General features: G+C 34.6%; 1 protein-coding gene across 1 annotated transcript; it reads right to left on the bottom strand.

The window, feature by feature from the left end:
• Positions 1-283: 283 nt before the first annotated feature.
• On the bottom strand, positions 284-24,678 carry SLC35F5 (solute carrier family 35, member F5). The gene is made up of 15 exons (XM_010297402.1): positions 24,601-24,678; positions 22,174-22,315; positions 20,885-21,028; positions 18,501-18,563; positions 16,833-16,914; positions 15,295-15,485; positions 13,582-13,663; positions 12,781-12,868; positions 12,100-12,164; positions 11,600-11,704; positions 10,967-11,126; positions 7,374-7,464; positions 2,528-2,682; positions 1,990-2,078; positions 284-960 (listed from the first exon to the last, which is right to left on the bottom strand). Exons 2-14 carry the CDS (start codon positions 22,306-22,308, stop codon positions 1,997-1,999), a joined length of 1,443 nt encoding a protein of 480 aa, XP_010295704.1. The 5' UTR covers positions 22,309-22,315; positions 24,601-24,678; the 3' UTR covers positions 284-960; positions 1,990-1,996.
• Positions 24,679-25,263: the final 585 nt, after the last annotated feature.

A 25,263-nucleotide genomic window follows, 5' to 3' on the forward strand; every position in this document is an offset into this window, starting at 1 on the left:
ATAGATTTATTAATGCAACTGGGGGGGGAGGGGAAATCAATCCAAACACCTTTATCTTTCAGATTGTTTAGCAGATTACTATAGTGCCAACCTGTGGACTGAAGACTTTCGCAATTAATTTGAGCTCTTTCGTAAGTTGGCAGCTATACATTTGAAAATTTTCAAATTTAGTTTTCCATGTGAGATAATTGGGAAGAAGAATGGGTTACAGAATCAGCCTAAGACAAACATTGATTTTGAGAATGTATACCTAAATGTACTGTAATTAGAAATATTTTACCATTCACTAAAATTTTAAACATTCCAGATTGTGAGGTAACAAAAGATTTTTAAACATCGGCACCCATTTCCATTACAAGATTTCTCAAAATGGCGTAAGACAACATATATGTAGTGTTCAGGACCATACAAAGATCCTGCCTCAATAATTACAAGAATACACTTAATAAATTATTTTTCTATTTTCTTCTATTAATAAGCAAATAGTTTATACAACATAAAAAAAAGTTAATTTGTACCTACTACAGGTAACACATCTATTTAGCTTTTCATCTGAAAGCCTGTAAGACTTGATGACCTGCAAACTTATTTACATAACTGATTTGAAAGTATTTTTTAAAAAATAATATTGTCCAGCATTTAACAAAATTGTGAGTTAAAAAAAGAAAGAAATCACTTAACAGCATTTGTTTTCTTGATTTTGTCAAGTAACTTCACCAGCTCACTGTTATAAGGCAGGTTGGTTGCTCAGATGGACTAAGACTCCCTATGGTGATAGGCATGTAGTAACTTTGTTCATTTATAAAACCAGATGAAAGCAAGAAAGAGGAAAAGTTTAGAGTTTCAAAAGAACTGAAACTTCTTATTTTTACTACAAATTCAGAATAGGCACTGAAACATGGTTTCTTAGAGACTTTTCCAGAAGATTGTCTTTTCGCTGGGCATCATTCCACTTTTAAGCTAAGAAGAAGAAGAAAAAAAAAAAAAAAAAAAAAAAAATCAGGGCCACATAACTAAAGATTACCAGAAAAAGGAATCAACATATATATTTGTTTCCAATTTATTAATAAAGGAAATAACTTGTGTGTTTTAAGCTTAAGACATCACAATTACTGTTTTGATTAGAGTATTTTTAGTTTCATGATTAGATTTAAGCTACTTTGAAAAATAAAAATATACTTCTTATCATATAATTCTGCATGCGTTATGTGAAAATTAAGGGCTAAGAGAGTCCTAAACTATGTCTATCTTTATGCTCCAAGACAGTATCAATAAACCATGTAATGTTCCTGCTAGGGGTTTGCAAAATCTCCTCCTAGAGAGCGATAATTTGCAATCTCCCTAGCTATTCTTCTTCCCCCCCCCCCCCCCCTCCTTTCTTTTTTTGTTCTTGCGTCGCCCGCCTCCTTTCGGAGCCTTTTTAATAAGGATAGTTTCCCTATCCTTATCATGAGAAATATTTTCCCTAATATCTAATGCAATTTAACAACTTAATTCTTGTCAGCCACAAACACAAGGATTCCTTCCCATTTTCTAGACCCATAACAATTAAGTCTGGTCATGTCCTCTAAGCCTCCTTAAATGGTCGATGTTTTCCATGAACTGCAGTAGCATAAACTGAGACCTCAACAGCATTAAAGAGAGTGGAATAGTTACTTCAGATCTCTTCCACACACATCGTCGTACCAAGAAGTTGTATGTCTCTTTTGGCTTATTGACTCATGTCCAATTTTTGATGAATGTTGTAATACTCTTGAGTAAAAAAGTACTTTACATTTCAAAACTATTGTCCAGGAACTGTATCAAGGTGAGAATAATGCTTGGTAATGAACAACAATAATTTTGAAGATACCCTTCAAAACTCTATCCATTAATACAGAATAAGATTAACTGTATGCTCTGTAACAATGTGGGCTTATGTAACACAAATGCCATCATGAAAACCAATCCTCACCTTTCTCTGTATTGTTTGAAGTTTATTAAGCATACCTTTTGTCTATGAACAGCCACTGTCGCCATCTTGTGAAACACTATGCATAGGAATGAGACTTTCACACTGCTCACTTTCTTCTGGCATTCTTAAAAGAAACACATTTATTTATTTAAAGTTATACAGTAATATTAAATTGGTTGTTATGAAGCCAACGTAAGTACTAACTATGCTAGTGGTTTGAACTGCAGCCATTAAAAACATACAAAGATCCCTTAACTTCATAAAGTATACTCAAGTTTTCACAATTTTCACTGCATGGTCTGGGTACAGCAACTATTATAGAGGCATTAAGGAAAAAAAACAGTGACAGCCACTAGGAAACTTATTTTAAAAAGTAAATAATCTTCACATTTTTCCATTTTCTGAGCATTACCTAGGTTAATGAATGGATTAACAGCTACTACTATTAAGAAATTGGTACACCTGTATATAAAACTAGATGAAAATACAGTATGAGTACTATGGCTTATAAAAGAGTATAGGATATTGGAAAGGCTAAGGAAGAGACAGGATTATACTTTGTGACTACCCTACCTCTGAATTCGATGTTTTCTACAAATAAAGGCAAAAATTCTTCTGATTCCCACCATCACTGGATCCCAGTTATTATAGTGACATAAGAGAGTTGCAATGAAAAAAGAAAAAAATACAGGGACTGCCCCTGCAAAAAATAACCAGGAAAACTGCACCTGGAATTAAAACACAAACATCATTCACTGAAGAGTAAATAAGGAAAAAAACATTGGCATACTGTCTATTTGAAGTAATTATTATTATAAGTTTGAGATAGAGTTTCAGTTGTTTTAAATTGGGTGAAATACTACAAATATTTTTGTAAGTTATTTGGTACAATTTCTATAGCCACTGCTACTTCTAATAAATGAATAACCTTTCTTCACTGATCCATTCTTTACAATGGAACATACTGTTTGCACTGTGGTATGGATGAAGACTCCTATCTCCAAAACAGTCTTATTTTTAGGTTTTAGCTGTCTGACCAATGAGAAAGTCCCCTAGCCCCTTCAAAATTTTTGAATAAAAGACCTCACCTGAAAGATTTGTGCACCTGTTTATTTACTACGAATATACTGTCACTGAATGGCAACTGCTGAAATCAATGCACAGAGAAAGACTATACAGCTGGAAATTTACAATCATTTTCTTTTGCCTTTAAAGAAAGGCAAGAACAAGAACAAGCCTCTGCAATGCTTTTAAGGCTAACAGAGCAATGAACCATAAGCATGGCTCCCTCCTGTGGAGAAATTTCCAAAGTTGACCAGAGAAAGGTACAGTTTTGATACCTAGCACTGATGTTCACTCTCAAAAACCTAATAAACTGCAACTGTTAGAGCTTTATGTTATCCTTACTGATTTCTAACAGAAATTCATAAACAATACCAAAAGAATATTTAAATAGTTGTTAAAAACTTGGTTGTAATTTCTTAAGATTCAGATTTATGTCAGATTATTACAGAATAATAAAGACCCAGAAAGTTAGTAATTATGCATATTATATAATTACGATACCATTTGATAGGCATATGAAGACTGCATATATTCATAGTTTGATCTTTACATTATTAGCCGTGCCAGTGGCATTCTTATGTAGGTTCCTTTTAGGAAAACTGAAATGTGGTATTAAGACAAGGCTGGCCAGAAGCACTAAGTGGAAAGCTTTAAGTTGGAAGCTCAAATTTCTATTAGTCTATGAGACTTCAGTGAGCATAGGGCTTGGATTAGGATATTTTGATGTTTGTATGACAGAGATACTTGCACAAATGCACTTGTACCAGCAACCTCAAAGTCTACAGGAATCTGCCTTTAATTAGGGCCACTCATTTGTGCTTCCAATACTAGCAATTTCTTTTTTTAAAAAAAGTAAGAGAGAAAGGATTTTCCTCCAACAGCAAGAGAAGGTAACACTAAAAAATGTACTTTGTTGTCAAAAGTCTCAATGGCCCCCCAATGACCTTCTACTGAACAGTTCAGTATCAGAAGGTGGTAAGACTTTACGTACCCTCAAACATAAAAGAAGCAGCCACAAGCTAAAAGCACCGCAGAGAGGAAAGTATAAACTTGGACAGCATGTACATAACAACCAGGGGAAGAAGGAAAAACAGTGATGTCGAACGCATATATGAATGGGAAAAGGAACAAAAAATAAGAGAATGAATCCCCAATCCCTCCCTGATTACTCTCCTGCATATGGCAAGATGTAAGAGGCATCACCTGATAGTCAGCTGCCTCAAACCAGTCACACTCTGTATTTGCCCAGAGGAAGACAAAGCAGCCTTTTCAAACAGCAGAAGAAAAATTAAAAGGAACAGAACGTAGCAAGTACACAAACTCCTGAAGGAACCAAGTGGTGGCAAATGAAAAGAAGGGTGGGTGAAATGGAAGAGGCATAAAGATTCCAATCACAAAAGATGTTTCAGTTTATGTGCTGGCAACAACACAAGAGGGTGAAGATTTAAGACAAGAAATAGGAAAAGAGCAAATACAAGGTATACAGGAAGTTAGATTGATAGCTACATTTGTGGGGCTTTTTTGACTGTTTGTTTATAAATACCAAACACATAAAAATTGGAGCAATTCTAACAGTGATAAACTATAAGAATGAGTTAAAAATGTAACTTGTCCTTGTGTTACCAACATCAACCAAAAGTCATTCAACAGAGCCCTAAGGATGTTTCAGCTATTTCGATATTGCATGGGTACAATGAAGAATAAGTTCATTTTAAAAGATCTGGACTCTGTCTTTACTCAGATTAAATAGCCTAGAGATGAAGCTGTTACTAAGAATTAGAAAATCATATTCCATTTTTCAATGGATTCTAGAAAAAAGTTTAGATTAATCACTTCAGGAAACAACCTAAGCTTTTCATATATTGATATATGAAACTATATGTATACACACGCCTCTCAAAACGTATTTGCACACACAGACATATACAAAACATGTGTACATGTGCACATATATACATGCTAAATTCTTATTTTTTCTACCAGCATTAGCTCCCATGTAAACCTAATTCCACCTCATAAGTGGATTTTTGGGGGAGAAGTCTACAGATATTTTTCCTTAATAGTTATCATTAGTTATTTACTTTCCTGTTACAACATATGTCCCAAGTGTATACTGTAGACACTTTAATAGCAACACAAATACAGTTATCTTACCAATAAATACTTTATTATTGTTGGAACCACTGCAAGGTTTTGCTGTATTTCCATGTTGGAGTATTCAGCTAATACTAATATGAAGCATACTCTATCTCATATATTCGTTACACAAGTATTTATTCAGGGTCTGACTCTGCTTTTTTTTCCAATTTGACTTCCCTTTTATTTTTATCCTTTCAATTTTCCACTTTATTTTCCAAAATCCACACTGACATTAAGTGAAAGTGAAATACAAGTTGCGTGGATTTTTTCCCCCTATTTTTACATGCCTGCCAGAAAACTTCAGAAGTCAAAAGGTTCTCATTAGAATTTACACTTTGCTTGTGAAAACACTTAAGCAGTAGAGCTTCTTTTTGGCAGGAAACATTGGCAAGATTTGACCAATTTCTTGTACATAAGTCTGTCCTGTACAAACAAATATACACCTCAAAAGAAGAAATTCAAATGTAACGATTGAAAACAAGTCATAAATTGAACCACCACAGATAACGCACAAATCCAAATTGCTTCAGGAAAGCCACTACTCAGAGAATACTCAATTTAAGCTATGTTCCAGGCACGATCAGAATTTTCCTCTTCTCATACTTCTGCATTTCTATTTGCACAGAGCTTACAAACTAAGCAAAACTGCATTTGCTATAAGATTCAAAACACCACCAAAGCAGTGTAAGTAAGCAGCAGCTGGCAGAGCAAGACCACGAGTCTATTCAAAATTTCAGAAGTAGTCTTGTATAGTTAGTTCTAAGTTTGGTCAGTTTTGCCCATTTTTATTGATATAATTTTCAGCTAAACTATTACATGACTAAGCTGCTTCCTAATTCACATAAAGATTTATTATTTCAGTAAAGAACTTCTTGTACTTTGGTAACAAACTGTATTTAGGCCAAGGTGCTCAAATGCTGACTAATTCACTATTTTCAGCCCAGAGAACACATTACCCGATGCAATTTTAATCACTGCTTTCTAAAAAACTACTGCAGCCTCTCCCTATCATATGCCTATACTCATATTTAACATCAGTGAAATACAGGTGTCACCAATGGTCAAAATGCACACAAGCATATGATGGGAAATGCTCACACTTTAACCAAGTAACAAATACACCTGTGTCTACACTAAGAGGTGTCAAAAGGCACAGCCGTAATGGACTATGTGGGGATGCCATGAAAAATTAAGCTTGCTTTAAAAACAGATGCATTATAAAAATCAGGTTGAAAGCTATTTCAAAGAGGTAAACAGGTGGTTTAACTTTCAAATTAATATTCCAGCAGTAGGGATTATTTAAATCCAAAAAAAAGAGCAGTGATCTGGCCTTCAGGAAATGGAAACAGTTATGTGATCTTGATTTAAAGGAAAAAAACCCAAACAACAAAAAACCCACAAAACACCAAAAACCAGTAACTGCATGCTTGCAGTATATGCCAAATAATAATTATTCACATGAAATTAAGAATTTGATATCCCTTAATAATGATTAAATATTAAATTCAAATATTCAAAGTTAAGAGTTGAAGTTCATACAGAATTGAATATTTTAAACTGAGAATTCTACCCCACCAGCATAGTATTATTTATACAGTTGGAAGAGTAATATAAACTAACTTCATACAGTTTCTCTTCTGAGCTTTTATTATCAGAGGTTTCTCTTTCTTTACATGCAGGGTTTTTCCACAGTTATTACCTCAATACCAGTGAAACCAGACTAACTTAAAGGAGGACAGTTAAATGGAAGCCTAACATCCACATGATTCTAATAATGTACAATTAAGCCTTGTAGTTGCTACCTTTGCGGTAAACCTGCAAATTCTTGGTTTTGTCACTAATTGAGTATTTTCAAGATCGACAGTCTATAACAATTCTGTAATTGTAAAGGTATTAATTTTAGGTGTGCTGTACTTGCAGTTATTCTTCAATTCTGCAAAGTGCCTGTTCAAGGTAAAGCATTTGGACAAGCATTGCTGATGACAGTACTCTTCCCACAAACTGCATCTAAATCAAATATATTTAAGTGTGCAAGTGCATGCTTGCAAGTGCAAAAATTACTCTAAGTGCCAATATCAAGAGAGTATTAATTACAACACAGTTCAAGAATTGTTAACAAGCGACAGAAGTAAAATACTATTCGTTGTAAAAATACCACTACTATTTAATTAAAATAAATTCTGTTAATAATGCACAAAACTTAGTAATACGTTACCTTTTGCATGCACATGTCAGCTATTATGGACAGAGGTATTGTAAGGCTTAGCGCAAGTGTGCCTATCAGTGATGAGGTAAGAAAGCAGCCCCTAAAGAATAATTAAAATTATTATAATTAATAAAAAAATAATAATAAGAGGCCTTATTATAAATAATAATAATAATGAGGTCTTATATAAAAGACAACTAAAATAATACATCAAACTGCAGAAGACATTTGATCAAGCTTAACAGTTAGTCATTGTTTAATAATCACAAATTGAGATATCCACACTCTGTCATAAATCTGTAAAACTACATAAAGTTCTTAACTAGACTATTGATGTCTTCTGGAGTGAGGTTTAATTCCCATACAAACTCAGTGATATGATGGAAAATTCACTACTTCACATGTAGTGACTTCACCTAGAAAAATCTGCATTTTGTTTCCATTTTGAAATTTTAATACCAGCTTATAGCAATTAAATCTGTTTTGCCCCAGTCTGGTTAATTAGAAAAAGAAAGGTTATTGATGTCTAGAAAGCCTACCTAAAAAGAGATACATCTTTTACAAATACACAAATTCTTAAATTAACAGACTGTGCTTTTTAAATCTCACTCTAAAATACACCCTTGAAATAATTCTTTGGAGTCCCAGTAAGACATTCTACATTACTGCATCCTACAAGTGGTCTCGTATTTCCTAAGCAGGAACAAAGTCTTCTCTAAGTCTTTTTTTAAAAAAAAAAAAAAAGAGAGAGAACCTAAAAGTATACATAGGACAGACCTAAGAGCTCTTGAGATCTTCGGCATTTCAATATAAACCGAAGGCTCTCCACATAAAACATGACCAGCCTGAGCCATTTTGATACCAAGTGAAGAGCATAACATCTGATATAAAAAAACTGTAATTCCCACTTCATGACTGACCAAGTCAAAACTTGCCAAGCATAGTGAGGCTTGTTAGCAAATACTCCTCTATGAAGTTGCCTATCCTACCATATGAAGAACATAAATACAAGGGGGTATCCACCCAATTCAAATCAGTAATGCCCACTACTGAGTCACCCTCTTATTTCAAATGCATCTAGAATTAATTTTTTTGTAAAGATAAAGGCAATTCTCATCCTTGGCAAGCACTGAAAACACTACCAGCTATGCCTTTTTTTTGTGGAACTGCAATCAGTTCTGCCCACAACTAATTTTAAAGAAGGAAAATCCTGTAGTTAAAAGTTCCATTACAATTCTGAAATTTGGTTTTTACCTACTCAACCTTTATTCTGGCTACTGTAAAAACAGATGCAGCATCACTGAAACTATATTAATGAAATGTGATTCACTGAAGAAAATGCTATTCACCTCAAGTAAGTTTGTTAACACCTTTTAAAGACAAAGATTTGAACACACATTTGGAAAACATTTTCTAGAACACTACTTCATGCATGTATTTCTCTAATTAAACTAAAAGACTAGTCTCAAACCAAGTCATTAAGTTCTTCCATAGCAATGACTTTCAGCCAAGCAAGAATTACCAGTTCAGATATTTGTAATCACTTTGTTCTGTCTCTTTAAAACAAAGAAAAAATGTACGCAGATGAGAAACAGAAAGGAAACAAAGCATATAAAACATTTTTCACAATGAGGTGAAACCCTGGCACAGGTTGCCCAGAGAGGGGGAAGATGCCCCATCCCTGGAAACATCCCAGATCAGGTTGGACAGGGCTCTGAGCAACCTGCTCTAGTTGAAGATGTCCCTGCTCATTGCAGGGGGGTTGGATGAGGTGACCTTTAAAGGTCCCTTTCAACCCAAACTATGCTATGATTCTATGACTTTAGATGCTCTGTGTTTTTGCGAACTTCCTCCCCAATATTCTAAACCCCCTTCTATGCCATAAGAGAATACTTCTGTACCCCTGCACTGACTACTTTTGAATTAGAACCAACCTGTCTACCAGAACACCATAAATGAATAAATGGTACAGAATCCAATAAAAACTTATCAGCATGTTTAAAAAAAAAAAAAATTAAGTAAGACTCACAACTACCACTACATTATTTAGTTGGCATTATGTGGTTGGGTGAAGTAAACAAGTATGTTAAATGATATTTACTTCCAAAGAAAGAGTAGAGGACCATACTAGTGGCACACTGGACAGGTAAAAGGATGATGCCAGCACCTCTGAAATTAGTCCTAGTCCAAAATTGGAGGGAAAATAAAAATAGTTCTTTAATTCACTGGATTATCATTCTGAGTAGTTACACAAATAGCATGTATATAAAAAAGTCTGTGCCCACCAAGGTACCTCACCCTGTGCTAGTACTTGATTTTGGGACAAGAGCAAAGTTTGGGTTTTTTGGCTTTTATTTTTTTATGTTGCCTATGTTGAAATTTCTTTAATCTTTCTGTCAACTGATACTGTAGTCCAATCTTAAAGGATGGCAGTAACATAAAAAAAATTTCTATCAATAAACAAACTAAATTACAAAGGCACATATGCTGCAATGCATTTATAACTAGGACTGGTGTAAGAGTTTGGCAATAAAAAAAAAGTCATTATTAAATTTCCTAAATAACTTTAAACTTGATCTGAAAACAAACAAAAAAACATCCAAAAAATGGTTTTCATAGAACTCCACCTAGATTTTTTTTTTTTAGTACTGTCATGAACTTAGGATGATAGGATTACAGATTTCTCTGTTTCAGAGTAGGTATCCCATGAGGTTTTCCAGTCTCTCTACCACAGAGCTGAGAGGCTGAATGCCAAGGGTTCTCAGGCAAAAGCTCACAAAGCTGCCACACCTATTCAAAATGTAGCACTGAAACTGACCAACTGCATGGCATTGGAAGCATGTCTTTTTAGAAATTCTTCCTTGGTGTTCTTAGAATAAAATAGGACTTTTCAACTTGTAGAATTTTCTGTTACTCCCCTATTTTAACCTAATACTGGCCCAGAAGAAACTCAATTCTCTAATGCTGTGAACACTGACTTACCAAACAGTTCTCTAATAACACTGTCCTTCTAGCAGCTATACAAAGGTTTAAGCCTGCTACAGCTTTTGAGCCACTCATCTAGAAGTCTTATGTTCAATCCTCTGTTACCAACCTACCCAGACTACCACATAAATTAAATTAAACAAAAGCTAGGCTATGAATTTCCGTATCTTCACGATTAATGCATTCTAATGAGATTTAGTTCATTAAGTCTTTGAATATTAAAACAAACATGTCACCTATAGAATACTACACTCTGACTCTTTTCCAAGGCACAAGGCCTTGGAAACTAAAGAACCGTTAAAACAGAAACTCACGCTCTCTTATTACTCTTTATACCACAAAGTCTTTTCATCTCAAAATGTTATTTCTAGAATGAGTTAAGCACACAGTATCTTAATAAATACTACAAGACCACATCACCTGTTTTTTCAAGTTAGCTGTTGCTCTTAAGCAGGACATTGTGACATGATGGATGACACTCGAACTGCATAGATGGACAGAAAAAAAGAAGGGGGGGAGGGGCAAAAAAACCCTACCTAGGCAAACTGACATCTCAACATTTGAAAACACAGGTAAGACAATGTATGTGAAATATATACAAAGCATATAGTACGTACCACAGCCAGAGGAACTCTGACAGCACTGTTCCAATAAGGCCATTAATGACAATGCACATCCATATCAGTTTGTTGGGAAACTCAAACGCTTCAAACCCAGTATAATGAAGCAAGAAAAACCCTGGCCACAGCAGCAACAGATTAAATAGCCCTACAAAACCTGAGTATGAAAACAGTATTAAGTAAATCACAATAAATATTCAACGTAACTAAAATCTCAGATAAATCCTGCTATTTTGACAAAATTCTTACATAAAAGCAGCAACAAAGCATGTTTTGTTACAAAGCAGTATTTAAAATATTTCAAAGGAAAGGCTCATAAGAAACTTTGCCTGAAATTCACAATTACATCAGATATTTACAGGTTTATAATTGGGGAAAAAAAAAATTTCCATTGAGTCCAAAGGGACTGTCTGCATTCCTAGTGTTATCTTTCATTGCTAAGACTGTAAACAAGAAACAATTCACACAACCAGTCTCTAAAGTACTCATAACCACGGGAACAATAGGCTTTCTCTCCTTCCTTGACTCTTCCGAGCCCCTTTACCACTCATATACAGTTCAATGCCTGAAAGCAAACAATTTACCCACATACTGAATGAAAACTTTCAATAGAGATATTTTTAGTCTTACCAAAGAACATTGGTATGTCAAGTTTATCTTCTCTATCTACTTTCCTTTTTATCATTACTATGTACACAGCATACAGCATTGCTCCTACAAGAGACCAAAGGGAACCTGTAAAGATGAAAAAAAAAAAAAAAACCAAAACACATAAGACATGACAAACATGTTATGCACAGTAGGATCAACTCTCCTAAACATGCACCTATTATAAAACTGTCAGAGATAAAAAAAATATTATGGAATCCATTACTATATGAAACACATGGAAAAATGCAGAAAGCTCAAAAATGTAAATACATTCCCCATTAAGCTATATACATGGCGGGGGGAGGGGGGAATTCATCATGAATGTCCAGTTTCAGAAGTTGAAACTAAAAAGTCAGATTGTAAACCGCTACATGAGTAAGAAATATATAGCTTGCTATATGACCTGCTGAGTATTGTCAAAAGATAGTACTCATCACTGCATATTCTAGGATTAAAAAAAAAAAAAAAAAGGTAAATACCTATTGTATCTTTTCCAGCAGATTTCTCAGATCCAGAAAGGTTAACAAGTACCACACCACCAATGCTAGCAAAAGAGAAGAAATGCAAAATGCTACTTAAACCCAAGTACTTTTTTACAAAGACAGAAAAAAAGGGGGAGAAAAAAAATAGAGTTCTATCTTTAGGTATTTTTAGTTAACCAAAACCCACTTTTGGCAAAGCCAGAAAGAGTTCTCTATTGCTAAGGCCTGATCCTAGGCTAAGAAACAAACAAATCAACCCACTTTTAACTTCCCTGAACAAAGCACCAGGCATTTAATGAAACAGCCTGACAACACGGAATGTCAAGCCTCTTCCTTTTTCTCTTCTACACAAAAATAGAGAAAGAAAATAAGTTCACATATTTCCAACAGAAAGCTGTTTAATCTAATTTCTTATAGGAGCACGAGACTTAGTAGCTGTTCATAGAATAGTTTGGGTTGGAAGGGACCTTTAAAGGTCATTTAGTCCAACCTCCCTTCATGATATGAAGTATTTAAAAAGACTTAATTCATTTGCCCAATTTATCTGTGAAACAAGGATTTTTTTTAAAAAGTGAAGCCTATAATATATTGTCACAGATACCATAGGTATAGTAGGTATAATTATCTTCTCACTGTACCAGGGACGTTTTGATCAAGTATTCCATCCCATTATCTTACCTTAAAATAACAGCTAATAATTTGGACAGGGTAAACCTATCTCCACTGTTACTGGGAAAGACTGCAGCTAAGATTAAAGTAAAAAGCCCTGCAAGAGAAATTAAGAACAGTTTACATAATCAAGTTTTTCTACTAGTTTGTTCAGAAAACTGTACAGAAATTTTCTTCCTTATATTTCACATACTTGTTTTAAAACTACTTGAACTCAGCATCCATAATTTTAATCGGAACTATTAAGAAACTAACATCTCGTGATGGGAGTCCTCAGATGACCAAAGACATGGCTCAACTTTGAGAAAGGTTAGACATACTAACAAAATAAACTGCAATAAGCCTAAAAGTCAGTGGGGGAAAAAAATAATAATCACATAATTATGCTTTCATAAAACCTGTAAAGCAAGAGGTATACATAATATTTAGGTGGTTCAAATTCTTTACCCCTAAAACCATTTTTTAAAAAACCCCCAATAATTAGCAAGATGACTCTGAATTGTATCTATTTTCGTAAAAAGTTACACCATCTTCCCTTCAAACTCCCAATACACCTCCTTAATACACAGACATAACCACAGAAGTACACACACATGAACTTGAAAAGCAAGAAACAGGGGAATCATGAAGATGGCTTAAATCCATGCAATTACATAATGAAATTTTTAAATGCACATATTCAATCGCTTTAAGCCTTACAATTCCTGCGAAACGACACATAAATCATTGCACAAGTCCATTGTAACCAAAGAGATTTTTATGTTATAAACAGCCTTATAATGTACATCTGATGGTGTAAATAAAACTTACCAGAGGTTGAAGACAAGATATTAACTATGGCAACTTGGGTATCCGACAGAGCTTCTTGGTAAGAGAAATTTGCCAAGAACCACTGGGGTAAAATAAAAATAATTTTGTGATTATATAGATAGCAACAGCCGAGTTTAAGTTTATCAGTGCAATAAAATCCTACTTAAAGAAAACCCAACTATTTGTCCAAAACTAAAATCAGAAGAAGACTTTTACCTCAAATAGATTTCTAACTTCTATTGAAGTGGCAGGTACATTAAAAGACAGAGGCAAAATTAGAACTGGCCCAAAACAACCACAGTCAACTACGTGTTTAATAACATACTTCAGAACTTAACCAAATAATTAAAATGAAATTATAATAGCTATTCTATAGTAACTGAAGGTATTTTTAACTTGTTTTGCAAGTGCTTCAAAACGATTACCACACAAGGGCTGCAAAGAAATTTCAGGGATACATGGGACATTAGTCAGCCTAATAAGTTTTTTTACAGTACTTAAAACAGGCACACATCATCACCCTAAAAAACAAGCATCATTTACATTCAATACCTAAAAAATATTTTGGAATGATTCATGACTGAATTCCTTTGTAAGTATAAAAAAAAAAAGGGCAAGTGTTTTATCATTTCTTGATTGATCTCTCATTAATGAGATCTCAGATATACCCCCAGGAAAATTACCATTCTGTAAAGTCTTAGGTGGAAATACTTATACTGTCCAAGAAGAAATACACATACATGCCAGTACTAGCACCATTCATGAACAGCATACAGCATTTGTTTTGAACATAAGGACTCTACCCTAGAAAATCTGCACGTGTGTATGTATGGAAATATACTCAAGACACAAAGAATTTTAAGTAATTTTCTAAAAAGTTATTTCATCCATCCAAAATCATTAATGAGTGGCTTATTATTCTCTTGCTGCTGTGTATACATTCTTTATGTATACACACATAAAAAATTACATCACCATTTTCTGGTCTATGTATTAACTTTTTTATTATGATTTTTAAAGAGCACAGCTTCCTGAGGAAAAGCTGTGGTGGGTACACACTACATAGAACCTATTCAGAAGTATTGGTGAAGCTACTTCTAGAAAAGCTATCACTGATCTGCTGTCTGCAGTTTTACTGTCTCTCAAAAATCCTGCCATGATTAACTCTCTCTCCCCATAGGACTGAGGCATGGTGCAGAAACAGCAGCAACCAACAGATTCATAAATAAATCTTGCAGCCCTCAACAGAGGTGAAGAACAATTAACTATCTTCTCTCCAAACATTCTTCTTCTGGAGGGCACAATGCCACAGCGAAGCGTAAGATGGTACTCTTCCTGTGATGGCCCAGAAAGAAGCCATAGTGACATTCACCCATTTTGTGCAGTCTCACTGTTAACAGCTGTTAACAGCCTGTATACATGTAATGCCAGATTTTGCTGTACCAAACATACCCAACATTGCACAATGTGGCACAACAGCATGGCATATCTTACAACTGACCTTACAGGTAACTACACACCCAGGATTTCTTTTTATTATCCTCCCTTTAAGAAGTTGCACCTTCATGTCCAGCACATGAGAAAGGTTTTACTTATAGTATATTTATAACATAAGGCATAAAGAATACAAGTAATTTCAGTACTGTTTCACTATTATTATACAAGTTTTAATCCCATCTATATTTAAGTTTTCTGAAAGAATGGAACACATACCACAAAGCAAAAGAAAAAGCTAATTTTTGCCACTTGAGTTGCAGTGAGTTTTCCTACAGTTTTTAATATTGATTCCTGCTCCTTAACCGTTGGATATGACATACGAGACAACTTTGCTTCTAATGCATGGCTTGATGGGAGTTGTCGAATCTCCATAATATTACTGAACCTTACACGAGGCTTTTTGGGAGCTTAAGAGAAGAAGGAAAAAAAGAGAAAAAAAAAAAAGGCTGCATATTATCATTAAACTTTTCAAGTCAATACAATATGCAAATAAAACTATGATGTTCTAGTATGGCATTGATTACAATACTTCACAAATAATAACAGGTTTTTATCCAAATACAAGACATGACATTATTTTTATTTATTAAATTAGTATTTTGCTATTTGATAGCCCACTAATAAGAATAAGCACAATTATTGCTTTCAATCAGTACAGTTGTCCATCCACAAAAACCTCACTGAAAAGCACCATCCCTCCTCCCTGTCAAAAAAAATCCCCACAGTGTAACAACAAATTTTTAGGTAGAAATTACTCTGTATTGATAAATATTACATGTAAGTTTTTCTTTAATTTTTTAATAGTCAAACAGTCAAAAACCACACATAACTATAGCCAACTGCAAGGACAGTGTTTCATTCAGAGGATGAGAGGGTCCAACAGACCTCAAAGCTTAGCAGAGATCATAAGGTCACTTGCTCATTTGAAATCCACCCTCTTAACTCATCTCGCAAACCAGGATCAGATTTTATTTATAAGGGTATTGTAAGTATCATTAGTTTCCTGTGTAAACAAAACATTATATGCCACATACTTATATAGCCTAATTCAACATGAAACAACATCGAATTTCCTGAAAAAAGTAAAGGGCAAAGCTACAGCTCAAACAGCCCTGAAGTGATTGGTGCATGTTATCACAGGACAGCAGAGCCTACCAAAGCAGTTCTGCCCATGTGCCATCCAGAAATTAACAGAGATTTCCCCTTTTATAAACAGGGACTCTCTTGCTGAGGATCAGATAATTGGATTCTTTGACAGCCAACTTTTCTATAATTGTCTGGGACAGTTTAGGCCCATTTCAGCTACTATCACAAGATAGTGAGGCTTAAGTAAAATCAGAATGCACGTAGACTGTTAAAATTCTTACTTTGACCGCTTTGCTCCTGCTCTAAAAAGGACAATAGCTCGTTTTTCCAGAGGCTGACTCACTGCTGCTGGTCATACAAGCCCAGAAGGAAAGAATCACAAGTACTGAACCCAGATGGTCCCTTGAGATAAACATAGGCTGGATCTGTAGTGACCAAGAAAGGTAAACTGAACGATAGGCCTATGTTTTCTCTACCTGAAAGTAAATATATGAGACTGCAATTCATGCAATAAGAGATTTAAGGAAAGGGGGAAAAAAAAAAAAAATATGAAAAAAGGAGGGGAGGAAGGCAAGTCCTGCAACATGACAGCAATTATACCAACGAAGAGGAAAGTAATTCATTCACCAAAGAACTAGCATTTCAGCATTCCAAAAGTCTTTACTCACTTTTCTCTGCATCACTATTATTACTGCCATTTTTTTCAGGTGGCAAATCATGAAACTTTACAGGAACATATAAAGGTTCACTCTGAAATGAATAAGTATAAGTAAAAATACAATTAAGCAGGATATTTAAATTATAAGCAGTAGAATTAATCTAGCAAATTAAAAAACTAAACAAACAAAAGCTTGGTGACCATCAAGAGAATCAAATTTAACAAAGTGGTTTTGCACACAGTGGATAGGCTTATCAAAAGTGTTCATACATAATCCATATTTTATGTTAAACATATTGGTAAAAATGCAGTACTCAAAAATAACTGTGTGCTTTTGTGTATATCCTCATGAACACAAAACTCATCCCCAGAAAATTCAAACCTACTGATTTAAAAAAAAAAAAAAAAAAGAAAACAACACCCTCATCAAAATCACAGATATTTCTTTAGATCTATAGCTTCTACCCAAATGATAAACCAGAAACATAAAATACAGAATACACATACAAAGATGAATACATACTCATTTTCCTCCCATGACCCTACAAGCTCATGAACTAGAACTAGAAGTCAAAAAACTTTGGTAAAGAAACTCCAATATTTAAGGCACTTAGCAGACATTTTAATTGCTTAAAATACTTCTAACAAGACATTTTAAACCAGCAGCTTAAAGCTTAAGTTAAGAAACTGTAAGAGTGAAGTAATGAAAAAGATCTGGTAGCTGCATTTTCATTAGGCTCCTTATTTAGGCTCCTACTTTTGGTCCAGAATTTTTGTGGATGTTTCAATTAATGCAAAATTGTCCAAGTTTAACAATGAATCCTGCTTCTAGAGTTAGATCATCTTAATGAATTGAGCAGACTAAGAAGATTGTATTCCCAAATGTAGATAAACGAAGTGGGAAAAAAAAACCCCAAAGAATGAAATCGAGAATACTTCTGAAAAATCTCTCTTCCACTCCCTATTCAGTATAAAATACCCATGTGGTCATTTGTCAACACTCAATTGCCTCCCCCTACTCTATTAGAGAGATGGTACAAATTTTAACAGTACTGTGTTTTGGATACATTTCTGCATGTGGCCTCTGATTTAGGTATGCCGATTAAGCAACCTGTGATCAACAGAGGCATAACAAACTGTCATTTATGGATGATGAAAATCATAAAAATGCTACCTGGCAATGCAGCTTATCAGCAGAATACCTGTACTGACATTTGATTTGGTAAACAGTAGTCACTCCATCCACTGGAAGGAAGCAAGCAGTCCACTTCTCTTTCAAAATGCAATGCAGGATCAAAGTATATAAGATACTCAAATAACTGAATGATCCCGTTGTGGATTTTAGTCTTGCAAACTGTTTGGCTTTACCACTAGCTCTCCACATTTTGCTTTGGCAGCTTCCGAGATGAATATGTAAAGGCTTCCTTTGTACGACATAAATATTTCTTTCACAAACTATTACAGAAACATTCAAGTAAGTGTTCTATTGAGTTGAGAACCTGTATTTATCATAACAAGCAATGTCATTATTTGCAGCATTTATTAGTAACATGTAAGTTACCAAGCCCCTTTGCCAAAAACTGTTACATTTAAGACCATTATATTTTAAAAACATTAAGTCAGGATAATGGTGTTGTGTTACTATAAAGCATTGACCTCCACAAATTAAGGCACTTACCAGAGAACTGTTTACAGTGTTATCTGTTGTACAAGCAGCAAAATAACCTTCAGCATCTGCAAACTAATTACAGAACCTTAAATGCAACAATCTATCAAGGCAGAGTTATTAATAACTGAATTTTTTGAGAATAAGTTTTTTAATGCCCTTTTTCATATTTCTATTATAATTCCCTCTCTCTCTCCAGCCCTGCTCCCCAATAAACAAGAGGGCTTACAAACTCAGTAAATTTCAGCAATTCTGTGTACCTCTTGGAGAACCCCACTGAATTCAACTAGACAGGTATCAATGCAGGATCAGGCTGTTTGAATGCCAAAACCTGTAAAGTTCAGCATTAGCACAACATGCTTCACTAAATTATTGTGCATGTATTAACAAAAAGTCTCTTGTTTCTTCATTTTATTGAGGCAAAGTTCCTTTGCATAAAAACCTGGAACTCTGCCTCAGTTTTAAGACGACTTAAATTAGGATGAGGTCAAGTATCATTTTTCCTCTTCCTTTCTGCATCCTAACAAGCACTACTACCCCTGTTCCCTGACCTGCAGCTTGCTGTTCTACCATGCTGGTAAGAAATCTATTAAACAAAGCCTCTAATGTGGAAGATGTCTTAAAAGTAAGGTATAAGTGTTCACCTATGCAATCATTATTGAAAGAAAAATCTATAAATTTATAATTTTGGTTCCAGATTAATAAACACAAGACATTTTAAAGGCACTTGTAATAATTATACAGTTGAATATTTAACTAAACTCCTTATGGAGAAAAAAAACCTAAAAAAACCCCAACCTTCTAACTGCATCCTACAGTCCTGTCTCTGCACTGTTCTTTTGAAACACGCTAACATCAAAAGTAATGGCTATTTCCTACAAATTATTTGAAATATCACTTTTTATAGGATTAGAAAGACAAAATAATGAGACTCCAGTAGTGGTGCCATGAGTGCCACACACAAAATGTGACAGATCGAGCACTGAGCACTCCTATTCATTGCCATCCAGTTCATATGAGTTCATATTATCTCTTTATTTGACATAGCACTGCCTGAAATTCAGTTGATCAACATAACCACTACAATTCACACTAACCAATAGCCCCTTACTCTACTCATCTGCTCAGATTAATAAATTTGGTCACTATAATTGCTCTGCACCACTAATCATCCTTTAGCATTTTCATCATCCTTATTTGTCATTTCTGCCAGTAAAGAATGTGTAAATTCTGTTTATTACCCGACTATCTTATGAAGATCCTGAACAGCATCAAGTCTAACACGTGTCATACTATACACAGACATTTGGTATTAAAGGTTGATCTAGCAAAACTTATTTCAAGATATCAACCAACTCTAAATGTTCCATGTGTTTAACAGAAGGTCCTTTTTTTTTTTTTTTTTTAAACAAAAAGGTTTCGTTTTTTGAGTTTTGGTTCTTTGTTTTTGTGTTTGTTTGTTGTTTTTTAAATAAAAATCATATTAATGTCATGTAATACTTAAATTTAAGCATGTTATGCCTACAATAGTCACTATCAGTGGAATCTAATATATCCAGAAGAACTGAAGTCAGTTCCTTTCATACAAACTATTTTCTACAAAGACATGTTGATTAACAGCATGTTCTTGGATCACATTTTCTGTTATTTTAATGTGAGAATAATATCAGGCCAAATGCCTTACTGCTTCCTGAGTCCTACTGTTCAGCATTCTGAAACACTGGCACAGAACAAGCACTCTTCCCAGCATCTCAATTTCCTTGGAAAAAAGTATGTATTTCTGTAATATGACAATAATTTAGACTCTAGCACAAACTATGCCTGGACAACAGAAGATCACTCGTGCATAAAAGCTATAAAAATATAATATTAACAGCAACAAAAACATAATTCTACCACCTTTCCTAAATATAAATTTAAAAACCTCACAACCTCTCAGCAAATAGTTCATGGTTCTGCCAGAGACAGAAAGAGTCAGTAATAAAAATCAACTACAAAGTTCAAATGCTGATTCCATTGGTTACAGATGCTGGGGAAGTAAAAGGGAACGAACAGCCAACAGTGATGAGGCTCATAAACTCTTCCTAAAAAGAACTATCCTCTGCAACTGCCCAAGATAGAATACCAGGTTAGATGGGCCAATGGTCTGGCCCAGCAGAGTATTTCTTATGATTCCTGACACATTTCATATCATTTTTTCCTTTCTTTTCTTCCTCTCACAAGACTACTATTATGATTGCCACGTCTTCCCGTGTCGTGATTCAGTTTATAATTGCTCTTCTGAAAGCCCTATTTCACAAATATGTAATCTTTGTTTTTCTCTAGTCCCTATTTATAGTTTTTTTCCGTACAAACTTCAACAAATAGCAAAACATTTACAGAGTTAAAATACTTACAAAAGCTGCATGCCTTCCACGAAACCCACGAGTACACTGTTGCCTCCACGGTTTCCAAACAATAAATCCCAAGAGGTATAGAACAAACATGGATGTTTTTGCAAATGTACTGAAAAAAGGTTTGTTGTACTTTGTAAAAACATACTGTGGAAAGAAAATAATTGCAGTATACAAAATTACCAATTAGGTGAGAATTCAAAAAATGAATGAACAGGTTTAAGTATATAGTCCAGAACTGTCTGGTTCCCAAAACGACAATGCTGCGAGTATTGGCACATATGACCAAAAGACACAAGTGGCCTTACCTATTCTCCCAAGCTATTTTAAATGCCAACAAGAAGGCATTAAGCCATTTTCTAAGAAACAATGCCACCAGAGAAAAGCTACTTATTACTTGTACCTAACCAAGCAAGATACTCATATGCCACTGAACTTAAACAGGACTGAAAATATATTTACATCCAGATATTTTCTAAATGAAAGACCACTTTTATAAGCAATAGCAAAGTAACCTCCTCTAATTTGTGATTACTATAAGTAACATTTCAGTATCAATAGTGATTCCACCAGCTCACTGGAAAAAAATGTTATATTAATATAACAGCATGTTAAGCACAAACATTTTTATGTGCTTAGTTTCAAAACTGATATAGAACATAACAACTTAATGATAGTTCACAAACCTGAATTTGACAAGAATTTATTAAAAACTCCATTTCCATTGCTAAAGCTCTGTTTTAAGTCCTAAAACTTAACATGAAGAAATTACCAAAAATTACCAGATCAATTTCAAAATGGTGAATATATGAACTACATTATGACAAACTTGTCTGCAATTATAGGGCTTAAACTCCACAACCCAAGTCCTTTGGTCCTAGACTTCTAGATGTTCTGAACTATAATCTACCATACCACCTAGCCTACAATGTTGTAGCTCATTTACTACTTTTCGGGAAACATATGGGTTTTATTTTAATCAATATGGCAATAAACAAAATTAACTCCCTAATTACAGTACATATTTGTGAGCTTATGTTGTTTAACTTTAAACTCATCAGTAACACCTCCTGTCTTGAAAGCAACGGCCACCAAGCTGAGCTTGTCTGTGACTTTTAGTGGATACAGGTTAGTTCACTAACCCAAAAGGGTATCATCTTCCCCATACTGAAAAGGTGGTTAAACACTACAATAGAACATTCACTGAGTGTTCGAGTGACCATGTTTCTGCTGCATCTTTCTCTTAAATAGGCTTTTATTTTCCTTTTAAAGGTGGATGGAACAATACTTACAGAAGTGAGTTCTGAAGAGGCAACCCATATCACGTCAACGAGGAGAAGGATGACAATGCCTAGAGCCATTCGCCTACGCTGAGTGGATGAACTGCTCTGGGAGTTCATTCGATTCATGATAAAAACCCACACCATTTGTAACCTATTCAAGATTGATAAAGAAGTAAAACCCAAAAGATTATAAATGGTGACTGAAAAAAAAAAGAAAAAAAAGAGAAAAACAGTGGGGGCAAGTGTTTCATATATGTGAAATGGACCCAATGTACCAGGAAACACATTTGTATTTGTTAAAAAGCAGATCTTTCACAGATACAGTATGAGATTTTCAGAGACACTAGGGGCAATTAGAAAGTAAATCCAAACTTTTCAAGAATTTATCAACTGTTCTACCACTGAAGTAAGCAAAAGTAGGTGAAACATACAATGCCTTTTTGGTATTTCTATGCTATGAATTGTGCAAAATTTGAAACCACTTTATATTACTTATATCTCACTATCTTTGAGAGAACTCCTCAAGGAACTGAAATCTAATTTACCTTTATGGAGCAAATCCAGACTCTTCCAGTAAATAGAGGTGACCTGCTTTGCTAATACAGTTTGGTGAGTTTAAATTACACTTTGTTTTTGCCATGTGTCAACACACAAACACTTACTATCTTTTCATTATTCACAAATTGAGGGACACAGTGCCACAATGTCTTCAGTGAGGAAACTACATGATTTCTTTTTTCCAGACTAGCCTATTCCTCAGATTAAAGACTTAAATGCCCAGATGTGCACAAGTGCAGTTAAGATCACTACACTGTTTCCCACCTTTAACTCATGCCTCTCCTTTGTAGTACAGTCTCTGCCATGTTCAAATCTTGACACTTTTCCCTCCATTTCTCAAATGGCTTCTTTCCAAAGAAAAATCAACAGGTAGAGTTCCTGAATTATAATTATACCACTAGATCTATGCTGATATATTCCATACGTGGGCATCAGTTCTGGATAATTATTCTGCTTTTCTGTTCAAATGGTGGGATTGACAAAAGAAAGCAGAAGTCTATAAATAGGGAGGGGAAAAGTTACGAAAGACTCAGCAAGGAATGGCAGTTTATATTTGATATGGAATAAAGCAGAAGCTCTCAAAGACAGAATAAACACAGATACTATCTTAAACCTGAGTAAACTAACAGAAAGGGTTTTGTGCTTGAAAGCTTATAAGGGTATTTTCAGTTTTTATGAATTGGTCTAATAGATACTATATACTAAGATCCTACAAACTTTGGCTTCATTTTATTATGACTAATAGTCTACAAGCCATTATATTGTTATATTATGTATAGCATACAAATTGCTCATGTGTTCATGTAATATACAACAAAAAAAAATGGAAGCTGGGCATAAAAGAGTTCCAAAGGAGCTAGAAGGAAGAAATCTCACTCCTTGTCAGGCTACAGCACAACACATGAACAGTGGTAAGGTATACCAGAAATGGAAACCATTCCAGCCTTTCATCAGTTATGTGCTGCCCGCATTAAGGGGGAGAGGTAGCTGGAGACAGTAAGGAATTGCAGTAGCCTGATCAGTTTGACGTCTCTGCATCACATGTTCGCATCCCTAGCTCTTCTGTTCTCACCACAAACTGCTTCAAAGCATACAGCATGTATACACTGTGCATAGAGGTCATGCACAGAGATTGTACACATTCTGTAGCTGCTTGATATTGTACACTCAACTTGTCTACATCAGGCTTGTACAAATCCCTTGCTTGAAGATCCCTCAGCAAAGGATGCTAGAATTTCTAGTACTTCTTAGAGAAGAGGTTATATATGAAGTTATTCAGAGTGTAAATACACATTGCACCATTTCTTCTCTACCTATAAGCGGATTTTAAAATTCTAAATAAAAAGCCCATACTTATGCCTTGAAATTTTTTATGTGTTCCAGAAATAGCTGCTATTACTTTCTCATCTGACTACAAAGTATCTGTTCAACACTTCCCTGTACCTAACATAGCCCTTTGCTTGGTTCTTCCATAACAAGAAAAAAAGCTTAACAAAGAAGGGTGACTACAAAGACTTCATCATGCAACAAGATGCACCTTCAGTCTAGCAGATGACTAAAAAAATAACAAAGCAGCAATGCTAAAATGCCTATAATGTTCAGCAGAAAAACAGAACCCTATTGAAACTTACATACTAAGTTTTAGGGCAGAATTAACACCAGTACAGCTTAACACAGAATGGAAAGACAGAAACTACTATTTTGAGAAGTTTTAGACACAGAGACATTATCCCACTTACTGACAAAGCACTAGTATGCATGGATTTGTAATGAAATACAATTCTATACATTTCTTTACATTTGGCCTCTGTACATTGACAGCACTATGCTGACAAAAATGGACATAGAAAGAACAAGATTTACTTCTCTCATACATACCTTCCACAGTAACTGTAAAAGAACAAATAAAAAATGCTAACAAGCTTCACAAATCATGTCGAAGTGAAGACAGTCTCCTAAAAAGAAAAAAAAAAAAAAAAGTTTGAAAATTTGTGTGCAGGTGCATATTAAGCCCTTATCTTTGCAAAAGATTTTCTAAAATTTCAAGTTCAACAAGTGTCTGCCGCAGCTCAAGTCCTAAATGCTAGAGACATATAGATACAGAACCTTAAGAATCAGTCCACATCAAAAATGCTAGCAGGACAGCACTGAATTGCAAGAAAACAGGATTATTTACTATTTTTGATACTTCAAAAACCATGATCCCTTCCTTATTAATTGACTATAAAAGGCTCCCATGAGAAAGAAGCAGCTGCTGATGTTCAGTTCTAAATTTTTAAACTATGCAGAGAAAGGCCATATTTTTAAAGTCTACATTCCTAAGCAAAGAATTTAAATGTTAGAATTAGGAAGGCAGTGGAAGAGCATATATGCTCTTTGGCCTTAAAATAATCTAGAACGACATGACACCTCCACATTATTTCTTGTGGGAGCCACTATCTTTCCTTAATTTGATACAGTATTATTACTGTACACACAAATTAAAAAAACTACATAAAGCTTTTTTTATTTTAAGATCAGATCTCATAAAGACATTCAACA

This window comes from Phaethon lepturus, unplaced genomic scaffold (genome assembly GCF_000687285.1).
Source record: "Phaethon lepturus isolate BGI_N335 unplaced genomic scaffold, ASM68728v1 scaffold38641, whole genome shotgun sequence".
Classification (NCBI taxonomy): domain Eukaryota; kingdom Metazoa; phylum Chordata; class Aves; order Phaethontiformes; family Phaethontidae; genus Phaethon; species Phaethon lepturus.

Bases quoted from the DNA above. Each gene is read 5' to 3' on its own strand.
- SLC35F5 (XM_010297402.1), bottom strand. From the start codon at position 22,308: ATGGTGTGGGTTTTTATCATGAATCGAATGAACTCCCAGAGCAGTTCA. The intron at 11,705-12,099 runs GTATTTACCTTT...TCATCTTTACAG, and splicing joins TGCTGGAAAAGATACAATAG to GTTCCCTTTGGTCTCTTGTA. The intron at 2,079-2,527 runs GTAGGGTAGTCA...GTTTCTTTTAAG, and splicing joins AGAAAACATCGAATTCAGAG to AATGCCAGAAGAAAGTGAGC.